Here is a 23,088-nt window from a genome sequence, read left to right as displayed (position 1 = left end):
AACAAAGCTCCTGCTCCACTTGGGAGTATTTCTAGGTAAACATATGCAGTCCAGAACTCCCTTTAGATAGCATGTTTCCCAGCCCCAAACATATAGTTTGATATGTGCAGATATACAACAGTCTTAGAAAGTAAAGCTTATCTGTCTCTCTGGTAGCTGAAGGGGGAATCCTTCTCTGCTCTCCTGGCATAGCCTTTTTGTCCTAAGGCACTTTCAGGTATTAGAAGTCTTCTCCCCTTGTTGTCTGGCTGTCAGTCTACAGCTCTCAAGACCTCTCTGTCCCTTCCTGTTTCAGCCCACGTGGGAGCTCAGGAGTCTCTCCTTCCTGTTTCAGGAGGAGCCTTTTCTCTAACAAATCTCCAATCTGCCAGGTGCTGGTCAATTAACCAGCACACTGGTGGATTAGGGGCAAGTTTTCTGAACAGGGATAAGTCCCCTGTTGCACTTACCATCAATGTCACATGGGGATTTTTTACTTGTAAAATGTCATGTATATATTGTATTTCACCTATCAGTGTCATGATTATGTAAGGGGCAACTTTAAGGGGCAATTTCGGAGGGTTACTATTTATCAAAGTATCCCACCTCTGGGATTTTATTTCCTAAAATCCTCAGATGTTTTCTGTAAAGAGAGATAGTCTCAGATGTGGTATTAAAAAGCTTTCTTTGGTTATACTAACCAGTAAAGAAAGATATTCAAAGTTATAATTGGTTGCTTTGCAAATGTCCTTCTGAATTTATATTAAAATATATAGACCGTTTTTTCTTAACAAAGCATTTTCTGATGTTGTTCATGGATTTGTGAAAGCTGTACAAAAATAAATAAAAATGATTATATTTGGTTTCTCTGTATTGACACTGAAGTTTCCACGTGTCAAGATCCTGAGCATGTTTAAACCATATGAAACGTTTACCTTTCTGCTTACGTGTGTCAAATTCATCAATTCAATTTTCTATTTTCAATTTAGATTCATTAGCCAGGTTAAAGTACATGACTTTTTTTTTTTAACACCAAAAAAAGGGAAGAAGAAATTAAAGCATCAAAATGTGAACTGATGTAACTACTTCCTAATACTTCCTGTTGCTCCAAGTAACTTAACAAATCAGTCACTGATTGTAATTGTTGTTTTGATCAATTAAAACCGTATACAATTGTTGTATTTCCAGTTATAGCAGTGTCGTGTGAAATGAGCTGTTTTATGCTGATGTGAGAATGTAATTGTGTACAGGCATACCCCGGTTTAAGGACACTCACTTTAAGTACACTCGCAAGTAAGTACATGTCGCTCAATAGGCAAACGGCAGCTCGCGCATGCGCCTGTCAGCACGTCCTGAACAGCAATACCGGCTCCATACCTGTACCGAAGCTGTGTGCAAGCGGGGAGACTATAGAGCCTGTTATAAATGTGTTATTTACATCAGTTATGCACGTATGTGACGATTGCAGTACAGTACATGCATCGATAAGTGGGAATAAAGGGAGTGCTTCACTTTAAATACATTTTCGCTTTACATACATGCTCCGGGCCCATTGCGTACGTTAATGCGGGGTATGCCTGTATAGCAGTTTAATAATATTAATCTTAATCACAATAATATTTGGATTTTTGTACAATCCGATTTCGGACTCGATATAAACACGGTCTGTTGACTGGACTTGCATTAAATCCGATGTTGGGTTATTTAAAGTTTGAGAAACCGAGCCTTATGGACGGATGTTAACGGGCGGATCAGATTTTGAATGAAAAGCATGGGAAGGGGATTTGCACTAGTCCGCCAATCTCTAATCCCAACCTGTACCTTCACATCATCCCCAAATCTCCCCCAATTTGTCAGCCACACAATACCACCTCTCACCCTTATATCCTGTCTATGGTGCTAGAACAATGGTGACTAAGGTTCACAATTGATGATCTTGTCCACTACCAGAGGAGCATTGCCAACCACATTAAATAAGTAATGAAAAATACATCACCTGATTAAATCAGCATTTTAATAGTGATGATATGAAATAGTTATATCATGTATAGAAAAGTTCAGTGTTTTTCTATACGGCAACATTTGTTTAAGATGGGACCTCTCCCCCCGAACAAAATGGTGGTGCCTTACTCCAATTGACACTTGCATACATATATATTATGTGGTACTTTTTGGGGTTTCTTAGAGCTTGCTGGGTATCTGTGTTTATTGACTTTGTCCAGCTGGCCTCAGCTGTTTTGGAGGTTAGAGGCTCCTCCCTCCCAGGGTTTAAGCTCGCCCCTCCCCACTTTCCAAGTAAGTAGTTCTTTCATGCAGCTGGTTGGGACAGATCCAATGCAATCATTCTTCCTCTAACTATAGGAGGTAAATAAGAATTTTAATCAATTAGTGTTAGGACCTGCAAGATTTGGTCATGCCTTGAAGTGACTTGCAGGCATAGAATGCTTTGGCCAAAGGGTTTAACTAAATGACCCTTTTTTCAAGAGATATATAGGTATTTAACTGTATATTTTTGTAATATTGGATGTAGCTTTGCGCTTCTTTGTTGGTGCCTTACTTCTGCAGCACTATGTCAATTAGCTAAGTGTGACTGGGTTTTTGCTCATTAAATTAGTATTTGAATAACATTTGCACACTTTAGTGAATCAAGCAGAATGTCTCTTACTTGCTTTCACAAGTTCTAGGAAACATTTGATGTCACATTGTATACTCAGAGGTTACTTCTGCCTTTATATTTTAGTCAAGTGATTCGCTGTATAACTAAAACTGGCATAGCAGTTACTCGTCTTTTCCAACAATAAACACTAACATACTGTATAATTAATTGACGCAATTAAATAGAACATTAAACATATAAAAAGGGCACTGTTTACAATTTGTGCTCCTATTCTTGTTAATCCAATTTTATGAACTGCATTTTTTTCTATCATTCTCCTGGAAGACTTTTTACTCTTCTTTCCTAGTTCACTTTTTTCCATTGCATATCTGAAAGAAACGCTCCACCGTCTGCTCTTTCCAATTTACAAATTACTTTTCCATCTGATGACAGGCGACTGTTCTTGCACTACAAAAAAAAAGATAAATATTTCATGTCAAACCCCCTATTCAATATTCTGCAAAGTGATTAAAAAAAAAAAAAAAGCACGCTTGGGGACATTTTTTTTTTAAATGATAATTTGTTAAAAATAGGATTGAAGCAGGGGGTCTCCAGAGCTGAACCGTGATGATTTCGGCTCCTGGATACCCTGCTTTATGTAATTATTTTATGGATGATTGACAGATAATAAATCTCATCTGGTGTATTCCGCTTGTTCCTCTATCCTGCGGTTCCTAATAACAGATCCACTTCACGTCTTCTTCTTGTGACTTACGGAGAGCACTGTGCCATTTCTTACCCTGCCATCACACTCCTCGAGGTTTCTATATACAGTTGTGTGAAAAAGAAAGTACACCCTATTTGAATTCTATGGTTTTACATATCAGGACATAACAATCATCTGTTCCTTAGCAGTTCTTAAAATTAGGTCAATACAACCTCAGGTGAACAACAACAACACGTGACATATTACACAGTGTGATGATTTATTTAACAAAAATAATGCCAAAATGGAGAAGCTATGTGTGAAAAACTAAGTACACCCTTACTGCTTCCATAGGAATTAAGATGCTAGCAGACAGGTGCTGCTAATCAAATGCCCTTGATAAATTGATCATCAGGAAGTGTGACCACCTCTATAAAAGCCGAAGGTTTAGTAGTTTGCTGATCTGGAGCATTCAGGTGTGTGTTAACACAATGCCAAGGAGGAAAGACATCAGCAATGATCTTAGAGAAGCAATTGTTGCTGCCCATCAATCTGGGAAGGGTTATAAGGCCCTTTCCAAACAATTTAAAGTCCATCATTCTACAGCAAGCATGTCAAACTCGCGGGCCGCATGCGGCCCACAATGAACATATTTGCGGCCCAGCTCGCCAATATTTAACTCGCGCTGCGCGCGCTTTCTACAAAGGAAAAGAAAAAAACCCATCCGCCCTCTCCCGATTGGCTGGCGCGTGTTGGCACGCTACCAGAATTTTTTTTTGGCCCGGAGCAAGCTCTATCCGAGCTTGCATAGTGAGGCCCGGAGCTTACATAGTGAGGCCCGCCTCTTCCTGCTGCCCGCCTCTTCCTGCTGCATGGAGCAAGTCAGGTGACTACTGCTCCATGCCAGCCTTGCTTCCCCCTTGCCCTCCTGCTCCGATTTCCTCCCCCGTTCCGATTTCCTGTGTGTGTGTGTCTGTGTGAGTTTGTGTCTGTGTGTGTGTGTGTCTGTGTGAGTGTGTGTCTGTGTGAGTGTGTGTCTGTGTGAGTGTGTGTCTGTGTGAGTGTGTGTCTGTGTGAGTGTGTGTCTGTGTGACTGTGTGAATGTGTATCTGAGTGAGTGTGTGTGTCTGTGTTTCTATCTGAGTGTGTGTGTGTGTGTGTCTGAGAGAGAGTGTGTCTGAGAGTGTGTGTGTGTGTGTGTCTGAGAGAGAGTGTGTCTGAGAGTGTGAGAGAGAGAGAGTGTGTGAGAGAGAGTGTGTCTGAGAGAGAGTGTGTCTGAGAGAGAGAGTGTCTGAGAGAGAGAGTGTGTCTGAGAGAGAGTGTGTCTGAGAGAGAGAGAGTGTGTCTGAGAGAGAGAGTGTGTCTGAGAGAGTGTGTCTGAGAGAGAGAGTGTGTCTGAGAGAGAGAGTGTGTCTGAGAGACAGAGAGTGTGTTTGAGAGAGAGAGAGAGAGTGTCTGAGAGAGAGAGAGAGTGTCTGAGAGAGAAAGAGAGTGTGTCTGAGAGAGAGAGTGTCTGAGAGAGAAAGAGAGTGTCAGAGAGAGAGTGTGTGTCTGAGAGAGAAAGTGTGTGTCTGAGAGAGAGAGTGTGTGTCTGAGAGAGAGAGAGTGTGTGTGTCTGAGAGAGAGAGTGTGTCTGAGAGAGTGTGTGTGTCTGAGAGAGAGAGTGTGTCTGAGAGAGAGTGTGTGTCTGAGAGAGAGAGAGAGAGAGAGAGAGTGTGTCTGAGAGAGAAAGAGAGTGTCTGAGAGAGAGTGTGTGTCTGAGAGAGAGAGTGTGTCTGAGAGAGAGAGTGTGTCTGAGAGAGAGAGTGTGTGTCAGAGAGAGAGTGTGTGTCAGAGAGAGAGTGTGTGTCAGAGAGAGAGAGTGTGTGTCTGAGAGAGAGAGTGTGTGTCTGAGAGAGAGTGTGTGTCTGAGAGAGAGTGTGTGTCTGAGAGAGAGTGTGTCTGAGAGAGAGTGTGTGTCTGAGAGAGAGTGTGTGTCTGAGAGAGAGAGTGTGTGTCTGAGAGAGAGAGTGTGTGTCTGAGAGAGAGAGTGTGTGTCTGAGAGAGTGTGTCTGAGAGAGAGAGAGTGTGTCTGAGAGAGAGAGAGTGTGTCTGAGAGAGAGAGAGTGTGTCTGAGAGAGAGAGAGTGTGTCTGAGAGAGAGAGAGAGTGTGTCTGAGAGAGAGAGAGAGTGTGTCTGAGAGAGAGAGAGTGTGTCTGAGAGAGAGAGAGTGTGTCTGAGAGAGAGTGTCTGAGAAAGAGAGAGAGTGTGTCTGAGAGAGAAAGAGTGTCTGAGAGAGAGTGTCTGAGAGAGAAAGAGTGTTTGAGAGAGAGAGAGTGTGTCTGAGAGTGTGTGTCAGAGACAGAGAGTGTGTGTCTGAGAGTGTGTCTGAGAGAGAGAGTGTGTGTCTGACAGGGAGAGTCAGAGGGAGAGTCACAGAGAGGGAGAGTAAGGGAGAGGGAGAGTCAGGGAGTGTCAGGGAGAGGGAGAGAGTGAGTGTCAGGGAGAGAGAGTGAGAGTCGGGGAGAGGGAGAGAGTGAGTGTCAGGGAGAGAGTGAGGGTCAGAGAGAGAGTGAGGGTCAAGGAGAGAGTGAGTGTCAGGGAGAGAGTGAGTGTCAGGGAGAGAGTGAGTGTCAGAGAGAGAGAGTGTCAGAGAGAGAGAGTGTCAGAGAGAGAGTCAGAGATGCCAAGTGTCAGGAAGAAAACATTAATTTTATCGTTCTTTTTTTTTTTTATACTGTACTTTTCTAAATAAACCTACGTTTCTATGAAAATTGAAGTTTTTATTTTTTTGCGGCCCACCTAAACTTAAACCTTGTTTATTTGGCCCGTGTTAGCCTTTGAGTTTGACATGCTTGTTCTACAGTGAGAAAGATTATTCAAAAGTGTAAAACCTTCAAAACAGTTGCCAATTTTCCCAGGAGTGGACGTCCCAGCAAATTCACCCCCAAGGTCAGACCGTACAATGCTCAGAGAAATTGCAAAAAAAAAAAAACGAGTTACATCTCAGACTCTACAGGCCTCAGTTAGCATGTTAAATGTTAACGTTCATGACAATACAATTAGAAAAAGACTGAACAAGTATGGTTTGTTTGGAAGGGTTGCCAGGAGAAAGCCTCTTCTCTCTAAAAAGAACATGGCAGCATAGCTTAGGTTTGCAAAGTTGCATCTGAACAAACCACAAGACTTCTGGAACAATGTCCTTTGGACAAGCGAGACCAAAGTGGAGATGTTTGACCATAATGCACAGCGCCACGTTTGGCTAAAACCAAACAAAGCATATCAGCACAAACACCTCAGACCAACTGTCAAGCACGGTGGTGGAGGGGTGATGATTTGGGCTTGTTTTACAGCCACAGGACCAGGGAACCTTGCAGTCATTGAGTCGACCATGAACTCCTCTGTATACCAAAAGTGTTCTATAGTCAAATGTGAGGCCATCTGTCCGACAGCTAAAAGCTTGGCCGAAATTGGGTCATGCAACAGGACAATGATCTCAAGCACACCAGCAAATCTACAACAGAATGGCTGAAAAAGAAAAGTATCAAGGTGTTGCAATGGCCCAGTCAAAGTCCAGACCTCAACCCGATTGAAATGCTGTGGCTGGACCTTAAGAGAGCTGTGCATAAACAAATGCCCAAAAACCTCAATGAACTGAAGCAACGTTGTAAAGAAGAGTGGGCCAAAATTCCTCCACAACGATGTGAGAGACTGATAGTCATACAGAAAACGATTACTTCAAGTTATTGTTGCTAAAGGTGGTTCTACAAGCTATTGACTCATAAGGTATATTTAGTTTTTCACACATGGCTTCTCCATTTTGGCTTTTGTTTGTTAAATAAATCATGACACGGTATAATAGGTCATGTGTTGTTGTTCATCTGAGGTTGTATTTACCTAATTTTTAGACCTGCTAATGAACAGATGATTGTTATTATGTCCTGATATGTAAAACCATAGAATTCAAAGAGGGTGTACTTTCTTTTTCACACAACTGTATGTAGTTGTCCTCAATCACGTGGGTCAGCAGTTCCTTTTTCTAACAGTCTTAATCAGCCAGGTGGAGTCTGGTTGATTGTCTGTCCAATTAGCCAGCACACTGCTGGATTTAGAGGCAGTTTTTCTCAACAGTGATAAGTCCCCGTTACACCCTTTTTTTTAAAATGGATTATGGCTAGATTTGCTTTGGATATGGACTCTGGGATTTCCTTTCCTTCAAAAAAAGAGTTGAAAATCTCCAGTAGATGTGGAGCAATAATATCAAAATATTTTTTAAATAAATATTTAACAAACCATCAAGCCCAGGTGATTTAGTAGGTTTTAAAGCTCTAATTGCGTTACACAACTCAGTTTGTGTGAACAATAGACATTTTAACGAAGGCTCATGAGAATTCAACTGTAGGATAGTCTTTTATTGGTAAATTGGTAATTTAGGGAGGAAAATATAGATAGGGTTTGGCTTCAAAAACAATCTAGATGGATATATGACTTGGATTTTTTTATCACCAGATCTCAGTGAGAAACTCTGGTTTTCTAGGCATTTTTTTCTGTATACAGTAGTTCGCCAGGCACTTTAATTTTCGTAGGGTATTTAAGAGGGTTAAAGCAACCTTTAGACACGTGACCCATTAGAAGCTACCTTGTACAGTGGCAAAACTTGTGTTGATGGAGATCATAATGAGACACCCCATCTTGGATGATCAGCAAATTAAAATACCGCAAACACGCTACAAATGAGCTTGAGTTACCATCGCAAGCGTCCTGGACATGTAGAGTTGGTTGTTTTTTAAGAACGAAGGCTGGGACGGATTAAAGAAACTGCAGACTCAAATGTGATTGAGGACAACTGCATGTATTAGGAACCTCAGGCAGGAGGAACCAGCGACTTTTCCCGGAGTGTGACAGCAGGGTGAAAAGCGGTACAGTGTTCTTTGTAAGTTACAGAAAGAAGACATGGAGAGGATCTGTTCTTAGGAACCTCAGGATAGAGGAACCAACGGATTACACCAGATGAGATTTATTATCTGTCAATCGCCCATGAAATAATCCCATATACAGGGCAGCATGAAAAATATTTTATAGGACTCTTTATTCATATTATCACACGAGTAAACCAGCATTCAAGGAGTATTTTTAAATCTATACCCTTTTCAATGTCTCAGAGCGAGTGGAGTACTATTACCATGAGGGTGGAGATTGTATTGCAATTGGAAGCATATTTCCAGTTGATCTGTGATTGGAGCCTTTTTACTGTTTATATATGAAGAATATGTTTAGATATCTGTCACGTACGGCACACCTGTGAGCACGTTAGACGTAACCGGTTCGATTTGGATTTTGTTGTACAGTGCAATGCGATGAAAGTGAAATTAATTGAGAAGAGATCTGAGGAAACACTAATAGAGGAATCTTTTCAGAAGGCAGCCGGTCTAGATAGCAAAGAATTATTGAAATCTTCTAGAGAGAAATATCAGGCTAAAGTCTCCAAAAAGATTAAGCCAATATCGCAAGATAAAACAGTCTTTTCAACTAAGCATAGTCAGTCAAAGCTATTCTTAATAAGCATTGGGGCATTTGACACATGACCCTGTTCTGAAAGGTTATCTGGACCCACAACCCTCCGTTATATACAGGAGGGATGAGTACCAAAAGACTCTTCTAGCCCCCACCAAGTTACGGTCGTCTGTGCCATCAATGTTTGGTCCCAGGACTAATGGCAATTTTAAGTGCAATAGAGGAAGATGTATCACATGTTCCTTTATTGACACTAACAAAGATTTTACATCTAAATCTAATGGCGAGGCCTTTACAGTTAAGGGTTTCATCAATTGCCAAACTACACATGTAGTATACCTTATTACTTGTGGTTGCGGCCTCCAATATGTGGGTCGCATCACTAGACCACTTTCCACCTGATTCTTAGAGGAGGAATATTCTTCATGGTGTCACCAACCATTATGTATCTAAACATTTCCCCCTTTGCCATAATAAGAATACTGTTGGTCTTAGGGTTATGGGCCTGGAACATACCTCCTTCCATATAGGCAGGAGAAAGGATACAGGTGCTTTCCCGCAGAGAGACCTTCTGGATCTTTAAACGCAATTGTTTGGTTACAGAAGGTCTAAATTAAAATTTAGATACTAGCACCATAGTCTAGTTTCTTTGCTTTTTGTTTTGGGTTCATTTATATGGATCAAAATATACTTTATTATTATATATGGTTTCTTTATGATTCTTATTCGAATTTGCTATACATTTTTATACAGTATAACCTTATTTTTGATTAGCATACATTTTGGATCATTTAGAATGATTTTAAATTCATTTTGTATATAAATAAATAAATATATATATAAATAAATATATATATATATATATATATATATATATATATATATATATATATATATATACACACACACATTTTATTTAGTTGTGCTATATCATAGATCAGTATTTAATTTTCATTTGTAATGATTTATTGGATTGGTTATATGTATTCACCAATTAGGAGTATTTCACCACTATAAAGGTTAAACAGCTGCTACATTTTGGACACACCCCTGATGAAGTCAGAATACGCTCTGACGAAAACGCGTGGGGTTAATGTCGGTTTACTGAGATACCTATCAGCTGTTAGAGGATTCCTTGCAAGACACACGAGGAACGGGAGATCAGAACACCGGGGCTGGCGTTTCCCTTTCATTCTGCCAGCATAGCTGCAGTGAGGCTGCCAAGCTTGAGAGAGTCAGCAGATCAATCAAGTAGGGTGAAGTCCTCGCGTAGTGAAAGTACGCAGACGGATCGGGAGTCGACCGAGTTATTTGCCGCCCCCATTTTCATCGGGGCTACTACTGCATGTGAGCAGAAAGGCATACAATCATACGGATCGGCACATTTGGGGTTTCCTAGGATTAGGAGACTTTGCTGACAGACTACCTGTGGCTACGAAAGGGTGAGATCAAGCCAAGCATTGCCATTAATATCAAACTTTCTTTGGATTTACCTCACTAGCTACGCATAGCTCTTGGTGCTATATTGGTGACTCTGTTACTATTTGTACCACCTGCTTTTCTCCCCTGATACAGTTAGTTCCTCATATACATGTGTCTGGTGCTATAAAATATCCTCCTCTATTGAGTACAGCTTATGATAGTTTTTTTCTCATTGTTGTTTCATATATGTATTTGTTTTATTATCTTTTTTTCCTATATCAATTTAGGGGTATAAATATCTATATCTGTCTACTTGTCAGTGTATTTACTTTTGTGTTAATAAAGTGATGCAAGTTAACGTTAAGGAGTGCTCCTTGTCTGTTATTTCTGTTTTGGTTTACCTAAACGCAGCAGACCATCTACTGGCTGATACGGCAGCAATGCTTCACTAGCCAATCAGATTGCTATATTATTTATTTTGGGGGCATGGGTCTTCATCCAGTTTGGACCTCCTGACCTCCTTCCATGTCACACTGCTGCTCCTTAGACTTAAAGTCTCACTGCCAACTAACCAGGCATGAAGGAAGCCTCAGGTTTTCACGGGAACGTCTGCAGTATGGAGGCTATCTAACTAGGACTACGTGCTTTAATGTTAAAGCTCTACGGTTAAATGATTTGTGAATAACGTTTTTGACTTATGAGAACTGGGTGGGTAGACGTTCAGGGAAGGGGATTGTTGGTGAAAAGGGGAATATACTGTAAGGTTATGACCAATGGTCATTTTTACTTGAATAACAAAAAGTTAGCATACAGATGCAGCGGCCATTATTTGAACATTTACCTGGGTAAATCCTGTGTTACGCTGCGTGGTGGTGCGAGATTGTCCGCTGCAGACATAATGGCCCATCAGATTAACACAGCAGGGTTCCCTGCTGTGTGAATCCTACTGGAGTCTGCCTTTCTGTAAGAGACGCGCAGTAAGAGGGAGGCTGAATCAGTCACTCAAACTGCGTGCCTCTCACGGGCGATCGCAGGGTTTTTAATTTAATTTTAAACATTACAGTAATGTAGCAGGGGGTCTCCGGAGCTGAACCGCATTGATTTCAGGTCTGGGGACCCCATACTTCCCGAGATACAGGCCCCGTTATGGGGTGACGGTTAAAATCCACGTGGGATCTAAACAAAGCAGAGGGATAAAGCACCTCATACCAGGACCTGTATCTCAGGAAGTAGGGGGTCCCCGAGGCTGAAATCAACTTTGTTCAGCTCACGCACACTATGAATACAAATAAAATGTAAGCAGCTTCATTACCTTAGCAGCTATCCGCTAATGATTTTTTATTGGTGGGGGGGGGGGGGGGGGGGGGGTGTGTGTTTGATACTAGTGTGCGGGAGCAGGGGGTCTCCTGAGCTAAACAAAGTTGATTTCAGCCTCGGGGACTCCCTACTTCCCGAGATTCAGACCCCGTTATGGGGTGCCGGTATCTCCTTCAATGTGAAAATCCCTCGATCACGTGACCCACAGGATTTTTACATGGCGGGGATACCGGCACCCCATAACGGGGCCTGTAACTCGGGAAGTAGTGGGTCCCCGGAACGGAAATCAATGCAGTTCAGCTCCGGAGAACCCCTGCTACATTACTGTAATGTTTTAAAATTAAATAAAACCCCCGCGGTCGCTTGTGAGAGGCACGCAGTTAGAGTGACTGATTCAGCCGATGGGCCATTAGTCTGCCGGAGCAAATTTTGAGAGAATCTCAGGCAAATCTCGAAATCCATTTTGAGAAAGGTTCGAATAACGGTCGCTGCATTTGTATCTTCAGAGGGGAAGATCTCCTGGCATGGAGGGTCCGAGGGTGGGGGAGGGGACTTGGTTCATGTTGGAGAAAAATACAATTATTTGGGCGGAGGATTTGATGATTGAAGTTATCTGGAACAAATGTTCAACTCATTTTGCTGCCCATATGCGAGAGAACTGGTCTGCTGACAGCTCCTCTGCATTCTCACAGGGCAGCAGTACTGAAGATTTGTCTTTTAGTGTATTTACCATATTTTGTAAGGGTGACTGTTTTAAAAACTACAGAGTAGGGGAACAAAAAAACAAAACCCAACACTTACATATTTTTCCTTCTTTCTTTAGCTTCTGTAAATGGTGAATGAGGTTAATCTCTGCAGGTTTGTGCAAGTACTCTGGGGTATCCTGTGGGAATAATACCGACAGATTAAACAGGTAGTTTTGCAAACAACACAGGAATAGCAGGTATTATTTTATTAGGGCAATGTCATATAGAGTAGCTCCCTGGTGACCCTCTTCTGTCACAGCGTTTTAGCTTGTTTCTGTGGGAGATCAGAGCCAAAGCTCTCCGTAAGAAAGAGGAATTCTGTTCCCAACGTTGGCTGACTTGCAGCCATGTGATTGCAAATGTAGCAATCACGTAACCGCCAGAGGCGCAACGTTCGGTCACACAAAGGATTGGTAGCAGAATTATTTCAGAATTCTTTAAGATATTAATACATTAGCTGAATTGTCTCAGATATACAAGGTGTGGCTTTGACACACTTCTGCCGAGTGTGCATAACATCTCTTTGGTTAACATTAAGAATGTTAAGGCAGCCCTTCTGTTTAGCATCTGGCAACAGCAAGACTTTCAAAGACGGGGTACACAAATTTATATGGGCAGGCCCTCATTTGACTAAAAATAAATACATTAAAAAAAAAAAAAAAACTTTCCATGGTAGAAAAATGCTTATAGACTTTTTGCAATCTGTATAGAATCTCTTTGCCAATCCCGAAACCTAAATGTCAGATTTTTTTTCTTTTGTTCTTTGTTTTGTAGCTAGCAAAGCAAACATTTTTGCAAGGGATTTAATAATCGAATTAGCTTCCTCAAACAAACGTAACTTTGCTTAACGCAAATTTTTGGCTGCTTTTATTTCTTTAAAAATGAAGCACAAAGCCCTTTTCTTCACGGCCTATAAAACAAAGTGTTCCCTTTACTCTTATCCTACCCCGTCCTTAGCAGAGAACCAATAAAGGGGAGGAGGGGAAGAAAGAGGAGGTGAGGAGGGGAAGAAAGAGGAGGAGGAGAGGAGGGGGAAGAAAGAGGAGAAGGAGAGGAGGGGGAAGAAAGAGGAGAGGAGGGGGAAGAAAGAGAGCAAGGAGAGGAGGGGAAGAAAGAGAGCTAGGAGAGGAGGGGAAGGGAGGGGAGGAAAAAGAGGAGGGGAGGAGGAGAGGAGGGGAGTTTCCCATTAAATCCTTCAGTACCAGACACATTGCTGGCACTTCAAGTTAAGATACTTCCCCCCCCCCCACAAGTTTAACACCAAGAGACCATCCATATGCAGAAAAGGACATACACAATGAATACCTGCCCCAAATCTTACAGTTCCATTTTACTTTATGGTCCCTGAAGCCGGCGTTTCTTCCAGATACAGAAATTACCTTGTATACAACTTTAACAAGTTCCATGGAAGTGAGGGATGTGCCTGCATTGTCTCTGAAAACTTGAAGGATCTGCTGTTCACGTGCCTGCCTATGGGAAATGTACTCTTGAATCTTGGCTCTGGCACCTTGGACCACTGGGCCATGACCTGTCCGTTAAGGATTAAAAAAAAAAATAATGGTTTAACAGGAGGCACCACGGAGATTCTTAACAGGATTAGAATTGTAGGAACAGAATAGAATTTGCAAAAAGATTGACAACAGGATAACGAGAGATGAAGAAAGAATGAGTACCAAATAAATATTCATTTCAATAAGACATTGCTGCAAAGAAACTGTAAAAGGAGGAGATTTAACAGTTTTTAGGCTGCCAACAAGTTTTCGATGAAAATCAAAAACTCAACAGTTTGTTTAAAACAAAAATGATTAGTACGACCTAAATCAAATCAAAACCTTTACCCCCCCCCCCCCCATACAGGGCTGCCACCTTCTATTGAAGGCTAACCCGTAGACTTTTTGCAATAATATTTTTTTACATTTATTTCTCTTACCCGCGGCGGCATCATCTCCCACTGCAAGGTCCAGTCAGCATGGCCCCGCGATGTCAAGTGGCACGCAATGCCATGGCAACGTGATGCCGCATGACGTCGCGCGGCCAGGTTGACGAGATTTGCAGAGGGAGATGCCAAGAGATGCTGCCACTGATTTTTCAGGTAAAACTGTAGCCTGGGGATACGTAGCCGAAACCCGTAGTCTCTGGGTCAAACCCGGAGAGCTGGCATCCCTGCCGCAATAGAGAAAATAAAGGCCACTTTAACGTCAACAATCAAAATTAGAAGCAAACATCTCAGGAAAGGTAAGCGTTAACGGCTACAGCGTTAACATCGAACAATAGGTTTTCTCAAAAGTGTTGGGGATTGAACCAGTAACACAGATATAGTCCCCTCTGAGATTCTGTGCTCCACGCTTATCATACATTGTTATTATTCGCAGCATTATTTTGAAAAATGGTAAGAGCTAAATAAAGAAATAACTTGGGGGTGGGAGGGGTACTCAAATGTGGGCAGAGGCGGAACTGGGGCTGGGCAAGCTCATAACTGGGGGGGGGGGCACAACAAAGACAGTCTTTCAATGCTGTGCGAAAAACGCCAAAACTGCCCAAGTATGCCAGCACTGCAGAGGACAGTGCCACAATCCTGCACGGATCCTGCATCCTCCTCGGCTGGAACTCAGGAGAAACCTGCAGCCATCCAATTGTTCCCAGCCCTGTCGAAAACCCCCGCAGGAGGCAAGTGGGTAGCTGAAGGATCCCCGCGCCGCCAGCCAGAAGACACAGCAATTGTTTTGCACCTGGCTCCTCAAAATTGTTGGGAGGGGGGGGGGGGGTTCTGCTGGCAAAACCCGCCATGGGCACCAAATCACCCAGCTTAACCTCGGTATGTGGGCATACATGATATCAGTAACACCAATATTCTAAGGAAGTGACTGAAAAAGCAAGGAGGCCCTCGTTACTTCTATGCACATTCTTGTGGATTGTTGAAAAAGAAGAGCATGTGCTCAATATCTTATGTAAGAAAATCCAGAGGAGTTACAGGTAAGTGTATCTCAATGGTGACTTGGCAATCCTATTTATAAGTCTACCACTCACTTGGCCCATTGGTTATTGTACCTTTGCACTTGATGTTATATCTTGTTGTAATCAGGCTCTTCTCCCTGACATCACTAACCTGGGTAGATTTTGTCAGCTTCAATTTCCAAAAGCTTTTCTAAAGAGTTCATGTAATCGTACAGTTCCTCAAACACAGCTGTCCCTTCTCCCAGGATGCAGTCACCAGAGAAGATCGCGTTTTCTTCCAATAATACGAGTGCCATATGGTCATCTGTGTGCCCAGGTGTATACAGGACTCTAATACAAGAAAAATAAAACTGATCAGTCTCAATTCAAAGCATCTATGGGTTTTAGGGCAGACTAACAGATTTGCTAAAATTGTGCACTTCTGGCCTTATTTTGCAGCACAAAGCTGCCTCTTTTGATCTTTGTGCTACCCGTTGCAAGCACTAAACACCTTAACGTGACAAACATTGCTTCAAAAAGTTGCAGTAGGCGTTGCAGTATTTTGTTGAATGTTGCTCAGGCCCGTACTATAGTCCTAAGTGGTAGTGAACCAGCATTAGAATTAGCTGGAAATTATTAAGAATGTTCACGCCAGCTCCTTACAACATGCATTGTACAATCCTCTGCACAGCTGCCCATACTGACAAGTGCCTACACAAAAGGAACATTACACGTGCAAAACTTTCTGTGATGCAGTTGCGAAAATGTTAGCGTTTCTCCCCCCCTACCGAAATTTATTCCCTGTAAACCGATTTGCCAATCCTCAAAGGGGTAATAAAGCCTTCAAGGCTTTTATGGAATATACACACACACACACACACAAATAATTTGGTGAAAACACTCCTGAAGAGAAATGAAAACATAGCTGTAGAATAGCTGCTCGCTGAACGATCCGTGTTCACGTCTCCGGATCAAAACAATATAAAAATAGAAAAAGTCCACGGCACCCCAAGGTTAGACAAATATAAAGTTACATTTAATAATCATAAGATACAAACAATATATATATATAAGCAATACGATACCGTTTGGAAACGAAATCAGCAGGCAGCACTCCAGAATTGAACAAACAAGTGTATTGAAAACAAACACAAAACCAACGTTTCGGTCCACGAATGGGACCTTTGTCAAGGTATCGTATTGCTTATTCTTCATTATAGGATCTGCACCCACACCAGTAACTATTATTACGGAGTGCTTTTTGTTCTTTTTCTATGTTATATATATGTATATATTTATATATATTTAAAGATAACAGCAGGCACTTCAAAGGCTCCAAAGAAATAGGTGCTTGTTCAACAAAAATAACAGGAAACCAGGTGTCCCACCAAGGAGACAAAAAACAGCACTCAAGGTATATTGCAAAAGTGTATTTGAAAAAAAAGCAGGCACATATAAATCCAACGTTTCGGTCCTGTATAGGACCTTCCTCAGGGGCGTGCTGGAGAACACTATATATATATATATATATTTTAAATAGACCAACGTTTCAAGCCAAACAGCCCTTACACCAACATTGCAGTGGTTTGAGCTGAGAAAAAAAAAGCTCTAGTTACCAATTCACAATGTCAACTATAAAGATAATAATTACTTCATATCAATAAAGAAAAACATTTACACACTCCCCAAAAATGAGAATGGGGCGATCAAATTTGAATCAAGCACTTCTGCTTTTAGGATGTATTATTGTCCATTAGATATATTGTGTGTCCCTTACATGGAAATACAGGAATACGTTTCCCTAATTGTTACTTATGACTCAGAATCCAAGGGAGGTTTGATATGATTTGTTACCCAGAAGGCGAGGGGCTAAAGGAAAGTTTAAGAGTCCTCAGAGGATCACGAGGGAGGCAGAGCTGCTGAGACCAGAAGCATTGCTTCACTGGCCCAGTAAGGTTGGAGGTCAAGACCAGCACGCAAGCATTACTACTCCAGTTCTGCGGAGTCAGAGCAGCCAAAAATAGGATGGTCAAGGTATACCCCATGTATCAGCTGCTTGTTTCGGGAGTCATGAGTAACTCTTGAGGGGATCCCACTTGTAAATACCACAGTACAGTTGACTGTACGGGTCCTTTTCAAGTCTTTGCCAAGTAACAGGCATGCAAGGTTTAACACAACACACCTAAGTGCTCCAACACTGTGCCGGCACCCATAAAGGGTCCCTTAATAACACGGTCATTGGGACTTAAGGAGAGACATTAAGAGACTAATGTGCAGTGACTCCCATGGTGGTGTATTGTGGTATAAATGTGAGTTTTGCATGATAGGTTTATGATGCTCACGATTGAGAATTATGTAGGAGATGTTTGCAGAGGTGACAACAGGAGACTGCTTTTGGAAAACAAATGTAGGCTTTTATGTCACCCAAAGCTTTAACACAAAATATTCCTTCTGTTCAGCATATAAGGAGTAAAAAAATAAACAAACAGGCCTATCTCCATGTGCAGCACTGACTAGTACCAGACATTAGTCCCTATCGGTGGGTAGGACAGCTAGGCCCCTTACCAACCATAACAAAGTTCAGTGTGGCACCGGCTTCCTCCTGCCGGTATAGGGGTTACAAAGTCCAAGGCCAGGGTACCCTCCACTGCAGCAAAGGGGTCGGACTGGCTAGTCCAGCGAGGTCCAAATGTACTCAGCTTCCTGGATCAGAGAGCCCTCTGCAGTCACTACTGCAGGGTTTTTAAAGTCTGCGAATGAGGCAGCTGATGAGATCATTTAAGGCACCCTGCTTTAGAATTAACCTCCTCAGTGCTGTATCAGGCTATGTAAACAGGTTTTCCCTGTCTCACTATCTGACAGGGGATCCACCCTGTTACAGATAATCAATGTGTTCCTGTGGGAGCATATAAATACAAGCCCGTTATTCAAAGATGTGTTGTGTTATACAGTCTGATATCCGCCAAGCTCTCCGCTAGCAGCCTAGCATTTCGTTCCCATAGGGGAGCACGACTTGGGCCCGGCCCTAGCATATGTACAATCAGCCCGGGGAAAATAAATAGGGGTTACCGAAGTTATTACTTAAAGCATTTTATAGTAACGTGGGAAATGTAACCTTTTGTTTGAGTAGCCCTCAGTCTGTAATGTGTGTTGCATTTACACCAGCAAACAGGGTTAAAAACAAAAAAGGAACACATAGTAGGCGCAGCTTACCTGAGGGTGGCTCCCTCCGTGCTGATCATATCTCCATCTTTAAGGTACTTGTACGCTTGTTCTCCTGTATCTAGGGCTTCTTCTTGGTGAGGATTGCGGGGAAGTTTACTTATGCAGAAGTTAGAACCTACAGTACCACAAGAAGACTCAAATGATATCCCGTAATGAGTTTTATACAAGGGAGACTCGTGACATACAGTGACTCGTAACACTCGTGACACACAGAACGGCGACACAGAATACTACAGTGGGGCTTGAGTGAAGGGAATCATTTATTTGCAGATTTGTTTTTATACACAATACTGAATATGCTCACAGACAAACATGAGTGCAAATAATTTAAAGCTACATTTGTTGTTTTTTTGTGTTGATTTCTGGATTCCATTATACAAAAATGTACATACTATCAAAAATAAAAAATAAACTTCCAAAGTGAATTGTTACCGGTCATATCCTGATCCACAGCATTTTAATAATAAACATTTCTTATCTTACTTCTGAAATTGTTTTGTGTGTTAACGGCTTTAATACTCCATTGTAAAAATTAGACTTAATTCAGCAGAAAATGTAGTATTTAATAATGTGCTCAGTATGTCCTAATATTATCAATGCTGGGGCCTTGATCAATGTCCCATTTCTAAGATAAGGATCACAAAGTGAAATAAGTATATATATATATATATATATATATATATATAAAAAAATAAATAAAAAATTAGGACAGATCATACAGTTTAATCATGTACTATCGTGACGTCACGCGCGCCTGTATTCGAAGCGATCCGTGGCCTGTAGGATTGCGTGATGGGGGGCGTGGCCATGACGTTACATGAGCGGTTCGCCCTCATTGGCTGAATCGCACACGTGACCCGGCCGTCGCGCGGCAAAATCAAAACATTTTGTCCCGGGAAAAAAAAAAACCGGCCTCCCCGTTGCTCTCGTGCAGGCGAGCTCTATGGCCGGCCTCATTGACGTACGGCCTTTTGTTTGCGGCGCGCGCCGTCGCTCTCACCATGGCCGTGGCCTTACATGGTAAGCGCTTTGGAGAGGGAACCACGTCTAACACAATTGTGTTATTGTGTGTAAATGTGATGTGGTACACGAGGTGAATATCTGCTGAGCTATGGGACTCCCGGAGGTCAGGCCAGGGCAGCCCTGCCTCAAAATATCTCCTGGCTCAGGAGATCTTAAATCCACTCTTCGTGTGGAAGGGTGAGAGCACAAGGATCACTGTTAAACAGCAAACCAACTATTACAACGTGGACACACATATTAGGGCCCCTATTTACTAGGCGGTGCTATTCCATAAGCCGCCATCTGGTGCTGGGAAGCACCTTTTGGTCAATTCAAGTGTGTGGATGCAAGGTATCTTCCGGCGCTGCCTGGTGACGTTAGGGCAGAGCACCACTTAGTGAACATTGGCCGAGTGAAAAAGTACCTTTAAGAACATTTTAAAGTGTGTACATTTCCATGAGCCGAGTCTGTAGTCCGTACTGAATGATTGTGCCAAGAATATAATAAATAAGGTTAATTTATAGAACATATATAAAATGGAAGGCACAAACAATATCCTACCATTCATGACATCCCTACATATGTCAGCTATGCCACCTGTATGGTCCTGGTGCCAGTGGGTCACTATGATTTCCTGGATTGCAGTGTTGAATTCAGCCAGTGCTTGCTTTAAACAGTTGATGTATTCTGGCACTGCAGGCTCTCCTGTGTCAATGAGAATTCTCCTACAGAAAAACAAACAAACAAAATATATATATAAAGATTCCCAAGCAGCGGATGAAAAAATGCAAGATGACATTATTTTTTTTTTTTTTTTGTGGCTGCATCAGAAAAGTAGTATACAGACAGATTACTGTGTGTACAGTGTTGATACAATGACGGGATAAAAACACAGAGGGATGATTGAGCACCCGTGGCAGATTCTAGGATTAACTGTGGCTGTGTAACATCTTTAGTGTCACATATGAAGTGTATGCTGCGTTAAAATTGCAGTTATCATCATCTCTGGATGTTTTGTATATCTTTAAACATGGATCCATACTAAATATCTGGACTAACATTCTGATCCATTTCTTCAAACAGGTACAGTATATATGAGTTGAATTCTTCTATTAATTTAACCCCAATTGCAACAGAACTTATCTAATGAACATCTGCTTGGTATGTCTGTCCGAGTGGAATAGGCACAACCCCTCCATTAATTATTGGTCATGTAAATCTGTTTAAAGTATTTAGGTTAGTCTATATTGGCTGCGCAACATCTTAAGTGCCACATATGAAGTGTCTCCGAAGTTAAAATTGGAATTAAACTGAAGGTGAAGAATATAAGAACTGGACTCTGCTCTTCATCAACAACCCTGCAACTGTGAGAAATTGGCTTTCTAAATGCTCTACCAATTTTTACACATCTATAGACTTACTTTCTAACCTGTTGTTTAATCTTCAATCCTATACATCCCTCCCAGGCCTGATTCATACACCTGCTCTTTCAACTTCTACAAATCTTATCCTCCAATACCTGGGAACTCTCTCCTCCTACCTTTCTCTCCCTGCATCTCATTATGCCCTCCCTATTGCTTTTTCCGTTTGCAGTTTCCGCACTCCTTTGTAAACATTTCCATTCTTTCCAACTTCCCCGCCCCCATCCTTTCTACGTTTCTTCTTCCCTCCACCTATGCTTGTGCCCAGACACTGCACCACTATTTACATACCTCTTTCCCAACAACTTCTACACCCTCAATAAAAAGCACCCCCACAAATCCTCTATTCACCTCCTCTCCCTCTTTACTCCTTCTTCCTGCTGGGGATCTCTCTCCAAAATCCTGCAGCCTGCTATGTACACACACCTAGTCTCTCACCCACTCCTTCCTGTCACCCTCTTTCCCTGCGAATGGTGCTAACGCACTTACCAGAACTCCCTCCTACTGTCTCTGTACGTTCTCCCTACCTACCAATTAGATTGTAAGCTCCTCGGGGCAGGGACTCCTCTTCCTTAATGTTACTTTTATGTCTAAAGCACTTATTCCCATGATCTGTTATTTATATGATCTGTTATTTATTTGATTACCCCATGTATTATTACTGTGAAGCGCTATGTACATTAATGGCGCTATATAAATAAAGACATACAATACAATCTAATTTAATACCGTCCAACCTTAAAAACGCACCTCTCAAAAGAAGCGTCCTAATAGCGAGGACTCATGCTACTGTCCCACTCCTACCAACAATTGTGGCCAAGCACTTCACTTATTCCCTTACCTGCTGTGTCTGTAAGTCTTCCACCATACCACTTAGATTGTAAACTCTCCAGGGCAGGGATTTCATTTCCTATTGTCTGACTTTGTTGCTCTTATTGTATTATTATAATTCCCTGTATTGTCTTTGTAAAGCATGGAGTACACTGATAAAACTCCAAGTGCTCCTATTCGCTATTGATATGCTAAGCAGCCTTCTGCCATAAGACCACTTGCGGTGCTGAAAGACATTACAGTCTATTCAATCCAGCCGACTGTTTAAGGGTCTTCCAGAGCCGGAAGGTGTTTTAGGCAGGAGACTGGTTAGTATACATGGGCCATAATCTCTAGATACAATACTTCACTAAAACAAGTCTGGTGATATAATAATGAAATTTCACAGACATGGGCGGACTGCACTATAGGGTGATCGGGGTTGCCCCGGTGGGCTGGTGCTGCGGCTTCCCAGGTCCCTGACTGCCTGCAGTACTCTCCCTCCTCCCGTCGGTGCCCGGATCCAACTTCCACCATGCAGACTGACTCCTCACCCCAAGGTCAGTGTGTGTGTATGTTGGAGCGAGTGAGAGGGGGGCGTCATACCTTCTCCAGAGCAGCATCTCCTCCCGCAGCTAAGCGCTGTCATGGCTACCAGACGACAAATTATACCATAACGACACATGGTGAAGCGTTGCCAGGACAAAATGACATCACATGACACCGTGCCGCTGCAGGAGGATGACAGCTCTTCAAAGAATCACCCGGGACGGCATGTACTCTATACTCTATAAACTTCTAACTACATCACGATTAGTTAATGGGTAAAAGAAGCTATAACTATAGGATTTCCATAGTTCTCAAACAAGAAAAGACCAAAAATCTCAAAAGGTTCTATCCAATTTAAAAAAATTTTTAACACTAATAATATGCTCATTTAAATGGAAACTCCTGTTCTCCAAGAATCTTAAAAAGGTATTAAAAAAATACAGGACAGTTATTAGTATGACAGAACAGCAAACGTAGCTCAAATCGAAGTTCAGTAATTAGTACAGTTATGTTGCAAATTGAATGTTATGATAGCGGGGAGTATAACAATCAAGAAAAAACAACATCAACTCCATCTACTCCCCTTGTTGGTTCAGGCATTCAAAGCAAAGAAAGCACGTGAAGATTAAAGTAGCAAGACACATCATATAGAATAGAGGGCGATACTTAATCTCTAAAACAAATTAATTCAAAGCAAATTTAAAAATAAAAATCCTCTAAGACGTTTTGTGGGTTAATCCCACTTCATCAAAGAGATTAAGATGAGAGAACTTTCTCATTTTCAAGTGGAAAATTCCATTAACATCTTAAGAGTGACATTTCTGATATGTAAGTGGGTGAAGGCAATGAAGTGTTTGGTGTATTTAAAATGAATCCATTTTAGCGGGA

At 41.9% G+C, this 23,088-nt stretch overlaps 1 protein-coding gene across 1 annotated transcript in view; it reads right to left on the bottom strand.

Moving 5' to 3' along the window:
* Nucleotides 1–907: 907 nt before the first annotated feature.
* LACTB2 (lactamase beta 2) overlaps nt 908–23,088 on the bottom strand; it is a 30,204-nt gene continuing 8,023 nt past the window's right edge. The window contains exons 2-7 of the mRNA XM_075583654.1: nt 19,982–20,145; nt 18,407–18,533; nt 15,366–15,544; nt 13,639–13,787; nt 12,315–12,396; nt 908–3,043 (exon numbers count right to left, since the gene is read on the bottom strand). Coding sequence (XP_075439769.1) covers nt 3,000–3,043; nt 12,315–12,396; nt 13,639–13,787; nt 15,366–15,544; nt 18,407–18,533; nt 19,982–20,145 — 745 coding nt within the window. The 3' untranslated portion in view covers nt 908–2,999. The remainder of the gene's footprint in view (nt 3,044–12,314; nt 12,397–13,638; nt 13,788–15,365; nt 15,545–18,406; nt 18,534–19,981; nt 20,146–23,088) is intronic.

Source organism: Ascaphus truei, chromosome 2, assembly GCF_040206685.1.
Source record: "Ascaphus truei isolate aAscTru1 chromosome 2, aAscTru1.hap1, whole genome shotgun sequence".
NCBI classification, from domain to species: Eukaryota; Metazoa; Chordata; class Amphibia; order Anura; family Ascaphidae; genus Ascaphus; species Ascaphus truei.
This window is presented reverse-complemented; position numbering and strand designations above follow the sequence as displayed.